Below are 8,855 nucleotides of genomic sequence, written 5' to 3'. Positions count from 1 at the left end.
TTGAACGTCCTGTTTATAACTATCCAAGTCTCACGTTCCATTCTGAGACTTCAAACTGTTTTGAGGATGAGTTGTTGCTTGGTTTGGTGTTTTGAGACAGGGTCTTTCAATGTAGCCCTGGCTGTCCTGGAGCTTACTTTGTAGACCAGGCTGACCTTGGAACTTCCACCTGCCCTTGCCTTCTGAGTACTGGAATTAAAGGCTTGCCCTCACCATGCCTAGCCCAAATGGTTTCAATTAAAATTAAAATTCATGAAGCAGTTCTCTATCTGATGGATCTTGTGTCGGTTAAATGTTCTTGTTTTGAAAATATAAGCAGCACCATTTCTGTCACTGCGTCTTCCTAGTGGGTTGTTTTTAATTTCTTACTTTCTAAGAATTGCCTTACGGCGTGTGTAAGAGAGCGCACACTGAGGTAAGAACAGCTTGCAGGGGCTGCTTCTCTCTTCACACCACGTTCCTGGCGATGGAGCCCAGATGCTTTTACTGGCTAAGCTGTACCAACAGCCCGTTGGTCTGTTTTTCCATTGTTTTGTTAGCTTACTTGTATGTACTGTATGTGGGCCCACAAGTAGAGGTCAAAGAAGACAGTTATAGCAGTCACTTCTGTGTGCATTCCAGGGATCGAACTTGGGATGTTAGGCTTGGTAGCAAAAGCTTTTGCCTATAGAGCTGTTTCACAAGTCCCCCAAAAGGTGCTTTTTAGATTTTTGATCAATTTTTAAATAATTCTAGTGGACTAGAGATGAGGAGGTCTCAGACTCAGAGTCCCCAGGAAGCCATTAGAGTCCAGTCAGATGCCTGGGAGGAAGCTGTGGGTGAGGTGATCCTGAGAACCTAGCCCTACCCAGACTTCTCTCAGGGCACCTCCATCCAACTCTGAATGAGCAAGACCCTCAGTGGCCAACCTAGACCAGGAGGGGAGTGGGCCTAAGAAGGGAAAGGAAATCTAGGATCTGGGAGTGAAGAAGAGGGAAGGGAATAGACAGTAAGTTCTTATTAATAGCAAACACTTCCGAGAAACTTACCAATGTGAACCTGTGGTAAAACAGTGCTTGGCACCTCTGGAACAAGAGCATGTACTTGAACATGTGCTTGAAGGGAGTCACTGTAAATCTTGACATTCCTTTTAATATTTCCAAATGACTGAAAAGAAAATATGCTTAAAGGCCTCATGTTACGAGTGGGTGTGGGAGAATTATTAATAACAACCATATGCATCATGGGACTTCCTGAGTGTAATTCAACAAACCCAGAAGAGAGTCTTTTATAAGAAAAGGCAGAAGATGTGGCATAGTATTAAATATAATGAATGTGATTCAGTAGTTAGAAACATCCAGGTAGAATTAAAAACCAAGGGACTGGTAAGGCCTGAATATCCTTGCCCTATGTAAAGTGGCACTATTAGGGGTGTAACCTTGTTGGAGGAAGTGTGTCAACATGTAGGTGGGCTCTGAGGGCTCCCAGTGCTCAAAAGCTCTGTCCAGTGTGGAAGAGACAGTCTTTCCTGCTGCCTTCAGACCAAGATGTAGACCTCTCAGCTCCTTCTCCAGCCCCATGTCTACCTGGATGCCGCCATGCTTCCCACCATGATGGTAATGGACTGAACCTCTGCAACTGTAAGCCAGCCCCAATGACATGTCCTTATAAGAGCTGCCTTGGTCACGGTGTCTCCTCACAGCAGTAAGACCCAAACTAAGTCAGCTGGCTGCACGGCTCAGCAGTTAAGACCACTGGCTTGTTCCTCCAGAGGACCCGGGTTCAATTCGTTTTAAAATGAAGATGGAAACGTGTGAATGTTTAAATAAATCTACTGAAACATGAAAAGATAGAACTATTTTTTTGAGACAGTCTTCCTATGCAGCCCTGCAGAGACCAGGCTGGTCTCCAAGTCACAGAATTCCTGAATTTGGCTTACCGAGCACTGGGATTAAAAGTACCACTAGTGGTTTGGTTTTGTTGAATGGGAGAACTTTTTTTTTAAAGCTAGTAAAATAATTTTTAATAGTAAAATATTTGTAATATACCAATAAATTAGAAACTAAAGGAAAGCCTTCTGGTCTACTTCTCTACCCAGGCCAGATCAGTGGGCCTCATATCCTCTCACACCCCACAGGCTGGCACAGGAGGGAGGCAGTAACCAAGGATACAGGAGGTCTGCCTCTCAGGAGACTGGCTCTAACCCAGGTCACAGAGCTCCGCCTACCTCCAAGGGGGCCTGCTTCAGTCAGAGACACCCAGGCCAGTTAACATGAGAGATAACAAGATGGCAAGAGGCAAGTGCAAGATCATATGTGACAGCACCATCGGAACCCAGTTCCCCCACTACAGCAAGCCCTGGTTCCCCTAACATGCCTGAAAAGCCAGATAATGACCTAAAAGTCCCATCTCATGAAGGTAAAAGAGGCTTCTAAAGAAGACACAAAGAACTTCCTCAAAGAGATACAGGAGGACACAGGAAAACAGGGAGAAGCCTTAAAGAAAAAACAAATAAGTCCTTGAAAGAGGAAAATACAATCAAGCAGGTGAAGGAATTGAACAAAACGGTTCAAGACCAAAAAAATGGAAATAGAAACAATATAGAAAACACAAAGGCAGACAACCCTGGAGGTGGGCAACTTAGGAAAGAGATCAGGAGCTACAGGTGCAAACATCACCAACAGAATTCAAGATCTAAAGATAAAGTCACTAGTATGTTAGATAACCATATAAGATATTGACATCCGTCAAAGAAAACACAAAGTGTTAAAAGCTCCTGACCCAAAACATCCAGGAAATTCAGGACAAAATGAAAAGATCCAACCTAACAAAGAAAGAATATTAAAAGCTGTAAGGGGAAAAGGTCAAGTATCATATAAAGGCAGAACTATGGGAATTACACCAGACTGCTCAACAGAAACTCTAAAAGCTGGAAGATCCTGGACAGATGTCATCCAGACCCTAAGAGAACACAAATGCCAGCCCAGGCTACTATATTCAGCAAAACTCTCAATCACCATAGATGGAAAAGCCAAGATATTCTGTGACAAAACCAAGTTTAAACAACATCTTTCTACTAATCCAGCCCTACAGAGGGTACTGGAACAAAATCTCCAACACAAGGAGGGTAACTATACTAAAGAAAACACAAGAAATTAAACATTTCACAACAAACTCGAAAGAAGAGAAACACACACACACACACACACACACACACACACAGAGAGAGAGAGAGAGAGAGAGAGAGAGAGAGAGAGACGCACACATAAGATTAATTTTTAAGTGAAATTTTACTAAAGACTTGTGTCTTAATTAGGGTTTTACTGCTATGAACAGATGACACCATGACCAAGGCAATTCTTGTAAGGACAACATTTAATTGGGGCTGGCTTACAGGTTCAGAGGTTCAGTCCATTATCATCAAGGCAGGAACATGGCAGCATCCAGGCAGGCATGGTGCAGGAGGAGCTGAGAGTTCTACATCTTCATCTGAAGGCTGCTAGTGGAAGACTGACTTCCAGGAAGCTAGTAAGTGGGTCTTATAGCCCACACCCACAGTGACCACCTACTCCAACAAGGCCACACCTCCAAACAGTAACACTCCCTGGGCCAAGCATATTCAAACCACTACAACGTGTATTTTATTTATAAAAATCTTTTTAGATGGACATTACTTATTAAAATAACTAACACAACATGTGATATGCAATTATGACTTTTTTGAGACGAGGGCCTCCCTCTGTAGTCTGAGCTGCCCTTGACTTCACTTTGCCATCCAGGCTAGCACTGAACTCATAACCCACCTGCCTCTGTTTCTCAGGTGCTAGGATTTCAAGTGTGCACTACTGCACCCAGCCTTACCTTACACATTTGAAATGTGGGGACTCAGCTGACACTTGGCTGTGCATAAAGACAAGCATTGCATATATCCAACAGGACCTGGACTTAGTGTTTAACTGAAAGAGGAATTCATGTTTAAGAGAATGTTTTTGCTGATGGGAAAAAGAGATCAAACATGTCAATCATAGTGACTTACAAAGTTATACTTTAGATTGAACAAGAGTTCTGGGGCTGGGGAGATGGCTCAGTGGTTAAGAGCACTGACTGCTCTTCCAGAGGTCCTGAGTTCAATTCCCAGCAACCACATGGTGGCTCACAACCATCTGTAATGGGATCTGATGCCCTCTTCTGGTGCGTCTGAAGACAGCTACAGTGTACTGATATATAATAAAATAAATCTTTAAAATAAAAAAGAGTTCTAAGGGTCTAAAGACAACCTCGCTAACGTTCAGACTAAATCAAGTAATAAAAGTCCACTGCTGTGTAAAAACCAACTGTTCAAATGCAACACAGAACCTCATGTTCTTTAAATCTACTCCCAGAAGAGTGAATTGATATTGGAGAATGAACTGTTCGCTAAGGTTATTAACGGTAGCAAGCATCAGCACAAGACATGGTTTGTTTCTCTTGTTGCTTCTATCACTATCATACAGTTGAACCCAATGTTTTCTGGCCCCATTTCAAGCTAGTTAATATCTTTAAAAAAATAAACTAAATATAAAGTTGGCTTAAGGCTCAGTAAACAGTAACAAACAGAACATTTTTCTCATAAACATGATATTCAAAGTTTTTTTTCTTTTGTGAACTTGTTTCATATTGTTTCAAACTCTTCAGTTTTTTATGGTAAGAAGACTCCAAGCGATATCAAAGGATGGTAGTCAGCCTCCAAATGACTGAAACAGGTTTTTTAAGATGAAAAAACCTTTGAAAATAGATCTTTAGTTCTGGCAGCATGTTAGAACAAACCTCAAAAACTCACATTTTCTTCAAAAAACTTCAACTGGCGAGCTTTCACACTGTAAGTTGTATACTTGTCTCCCATGTGCTCCTGTAATCGTGCCTGATTGAGAGAAAGATAAGAGAATCAGTACATTATAGAAAAGTAATTCTTGAAATCTTTAAAACAAAAGTCTTCTTAAGTATCACACTGTAAGAATTAAGCTATTTAGTCCATTTTCAGTGTGAGGTGTCATTTCAAACGACCAGGAGGCTCTAAGTCCCAGGGTGACTTGGGAGGCTGCAGGCAGTTGGCTATGATGGAGTTCCCATCGGAAAGGGGCCGAGGGGCAGTCTCAGGCTGCAGAGTACTCATTATATAAGCTAACCCAGTAAGATAAAGAACTTATCTTTAAAGAGGATGGGAATTTCTTGGGTTGAGAACTTTAAAAACTGCCAAATCAGCATGCCAGACACGTCTACCCTTCTCTGTGTTTTGTCCCTTTCTGCTGAGCTGCACATTAAACATGGCTTCATTTTCTCTACACTCCTGATTTTGTTATCATCCAACAATACCAAGGAGGAAAACATATGGAGAAATACTAGCAGTTCTGTTTACACAAACTTATTGTGTATGATCTATGTACAGTCTGTGTGTGTTCAAACATACCACAGTGCACATATGTAGATCAGAGGACAACTCCACGGAGTTGACTCTCTCCTTCCACCTTTACATGGCAGGAGCTTTTTCCTGCTGAGATATCTTGCTGCCTTCAGAGCCAGACATGAATCCCAGCTACTCAGGAGGAAGAAGTAGGAGAATCTCAAGCTCAAGAGCTGCCTGGGTGACTATGAAAGCAGGCAATGTCAGACCTAAGCTCAACACAGAAGAAAGGGCGGGGCTTACAGAACCTGACTAGTAACCCCAAGGGGCACAGCACGCAATCTATCTTATGACGTTTAAATGAACGACACTTACAATTACAATGACACCTAGTATGCTGAGTGGATATGACCCATATTCTGGTAAGTCACTGAATATATAACATCACTCTGATGGTATGCTAGTAAAAATATGCAATCTGGACGTGGAGACAGGAGGATTAAGCATTCAAAGCCAGTCTACATAGTGAATTTGTGACCAACCTAGGCTACATGAGACCCTGTCTTTAAAAAAAAGAAAAGAATCAAAGAAAGAATAAAAGGATAGCCTAGCTAAGAATGGTAGCACATAGCTATCACACCAGCATCAGGAGGCAGAAGCAGGAGGACCACCAATCGGAGGCCAGTCTATGTTACAAAGACAGGCCTGACTCAAGACACAATGTTAAACTAATCAGCACAAGATGCGAAGTGCAGGGGCTGAGATGTGACCTAGTAAATGCTTGCCTGCATATGGGGAGCCCTGGGTTTGGCCTCCAGCTGCATTGACTGTGTTTGGCAGCACATGCCTACAATCCCAGTATTTGGGGTGTGGAAGCAGGAGGGTCAGAAGATCAAGTCACCTTCACCTGCATAACAAGTCTAAGGTCACAGTAGGATTCATGCAACCCTGTCTAAAACAGAAACAAAAGAAAACGGAAGAAAACAGAGAAAGAAAAAACCAAGTGCTATTTATTGTTTGTTGGTGGGTGGGTTGGTTGGTGGGTTGGTTGGTTGATGGGTTGGTTGGTGGTTGGTGGGTTGGTTGGTTCTTTGGTGGGTTGGTTGGTGGGTTGGTGGTTGGTGGGTTGGTTGGTGGGTTGGTGGTTGGTGGGTTGGTTGGTTCTTTGGTGGGTTGGTTGGTGGGTTGGTTGGTGGGTTGGTTGGTTGGTGGGTTGGTGGTTGGTGGGTTGGTTGGTGGGTTGGTTGGTGGGTTGGTTGGTGGGTTGGTTGGTGGGTTGGTTGGTGGGTTGGTTGGTTGGTGGGTTGGTGGTTGGTGGGTTGGTTGGTGGGTTGGTTGGTTGGTGGGTTGGTTGGTTGGTGGGTGGGTTGGTTGGTTGGTGGGTTGGTGGTTGGTGGGTTGGTTGGTTCTTTGGTGGGTTGGTTGGTGGGTTGGTTGATGGGTTGGTTGGTGGGTTGGTTGGTTGGTTGGTGGGTGGGTTGGTTGGTTGGTGGGTGGGTTGGTGGGTTGGTGGGTTGGTTGGTAGGTTGGTGGGTTGGTTGGTGGGTTGGTTGGTGGGTTGGTGGGTTGGTTGGTGGGTTGGTGGGTTGGTTGGTTGGTGGGTTGGTTGGTTGGTTGGTGGGTTGGTTGGTAGGTGGGTTGGTGGGTTGGTTGGTTGGTGGGTTGGTTGGTGGGTTGGTTGGTTGGTCGGTGGGTTGGTTGGTTGGCTTTTTGAGACAGGGTTTCTCTGTGTAGGCTTGGTAGTCCTGGAACTCACGAAGATCTATCTACTTCTTCCTCATGAGTGCTTAAATTAAAAATACCTGTCACCACCTCCCAGATCTAAGTGCTATTATAAAGCACGTGGCCTAGACTCTCCAAACCTGTCAATGAGGCTAGGGTGCAGTTAAGTGGTAGAGGACTCACATACCATGAATAAAGCCCTGCTTCCATACACAAACATAGTTTTAAAAACAGTCTGAAGGACTATTGCAATTTCTTTTTTTTCTTTTTCTTTTTTTCGGAGCTGGGGACCAAACCCAGGGCCTTGCGACAATTTCTTAAAAGATAGAACTTAGTACAAAAGGGATTGGGTCTACTGTCCGTGGCTCTGCAGTAGAGCTCTGCAGACTGGAAATGGGGAATTATGTCCAAACCCTGCTGAAAAGACAGGGTGCTTGCCTAGATGCGCAAGGCCCTGGTTCTATCCTGTCACTGAGAAACAAAATAAAGCAACACAAACAAACAAACAAGCAAACAAGCAAACAGCACTAACAGTCTAGAAATGGATCTACAGGTGTAGAACGTATGACTGAATATTTATTCAAGGGCTAGTAAGATGGCTCAGTGAGTAGACACTTGCCACTGAAGCCTGACGACCTGCATTGCATTCAGAAACCACAGAGTGGAAGGAGAGAACCAATTCTCAAAAACTGTCCTTCAATCTCCACGCTTGCCATGGCATGTCCATGTATGCATGTGTGTTCTTACGCACACACAGTAATGTAATTTTAGAAAGAGATGACTCAAAGGTTAAAGAGCACTTGTTCTTGTAGAAGACCTGTCTTCATTTTCCAACGCCCACAGGGCAGCACACAGCTGTCTGCAACTCCAGCTCCAGGAGATCACATGCCCTCTTCTGACCCAGTGCACATGTGCCCTAGGCACGCACATGGTACATGAACAAACATGCAAGCAGGACAGACATTCATACACATAAAAATGAAGTCTAAAAAATTATTTTTTGTTTTCTGTTTTTTCAAGGCAGGGTTTCTCTGTGTAGCTCTGGCTGTCCTGGAACTTGCTTTGTGAGCCAGGCTGGCCTCAAACTCAAGAGATTTATCTCCCTCTGACTCCCGAGTGCTAGGATTAAAGGTGTGTGTTATCACTGCCTGGCTCTAAAAAGTTTTTTAGAGATTTTAAAAAGAAAATTTTAAAATACTTATTAAAAAAAGAAAAATGTTTATTCAAGAACACTTATTTAACAAGGGCTGGAAAATTGGTACAGTAGTTATGAGGACTGGTTGCTTTTCCAGAAGACCCAGGTTCAATTCCCAGCAGGCGCACAACCATTTGTAATTACAGTTCCATGGGATCTGATTCCGACCTCTTCCAAAGGCATCAGGAGTAGAGGGGAAGCAGAAACTTACATGCAGGCAAAACCACCATACATAAAACAAAACACAGCAGTCAAAGCTAAATAAAAATCCCTTTAAAAAGAACAGCAAATAAAATCGGTAACAATAGTCTTAGTGTGTGGATCCCAGTAAACTGCCACAAATCCTAACACAGCCTTCTTGCTCCAAAGGAAAGGCCATGTTTCTGAGAGGTGCAGGCCATTGGCATCTCTATCATCCTACTACAAAGCTGAGACTAAAATCAGGAGACCTCAGGTGAGAAGCAGGAGAAACCTATGAGAAGCTCCTAGAAGTAATATACAAGAGTGTCCAAGACACAGAAGATCTGTATAGGCTCATAAGCAGTGTAGGGGTGACTCAAACACTGCCAGACATTAGGG

At 43.5% G+C, this 8,855-nt stretch overlaps 1 protein-coding gene across 4 annotated transcripts in view; it reads right to left on the bottom strand.

Annotated features, from left to right (window-relative positions):
* Positions 1 to 8,855, bottom strand: part of Nek4 (NIMA-related kinase 4) — a 48,989-nt gene that overhangs the window by 3,874 nt on the left and 36,260 nt on the right. For 3 of the 4 annotated variants that reach the window (XM_063275290.1, XM_063275291.1, XM_063275292.1), the window contains 2 exons: positions 4,799 to 4,879; positions 1,029 to 1,146 (listed from right to left, as the gene is read on the bottom strand). In XM_063275290.1, the coding sequence (XP_063131360.1) occupies positions 1,029 to 1,146; positions 4,799 to 4,879 (199 nt within the window). Of the gene's footprint in view, positions 1 to 1,028; positions 1,147 to 4,584; positions 4,880 to 8,855 lie in introns of those variants that run through there. The other variant, NM_001013134.2, reaches the window with a different exon arrangement.

The sequence above is a fragment of the Rattus norvegicus genome, chromosome 16 (genome assembly GCF_036323735.1).
Source record: "Rattus norvegicus strain BN/NHsdMcwi chromosome 16, GRCr8, whole genome shotgun sequence".
In the NCBI taxonomy this organism is placed as follows: Eukaryota; Metazoa; Chordata; class Mammalia; order Rodentia; family Muridae; genus Rattus; species Rattus norvegicus.
The sequence above is the reverse complement of the archived record's forward strand: the minus strand, read 5'-3'. Positions and strand labels throughout refer to the sequence as shown.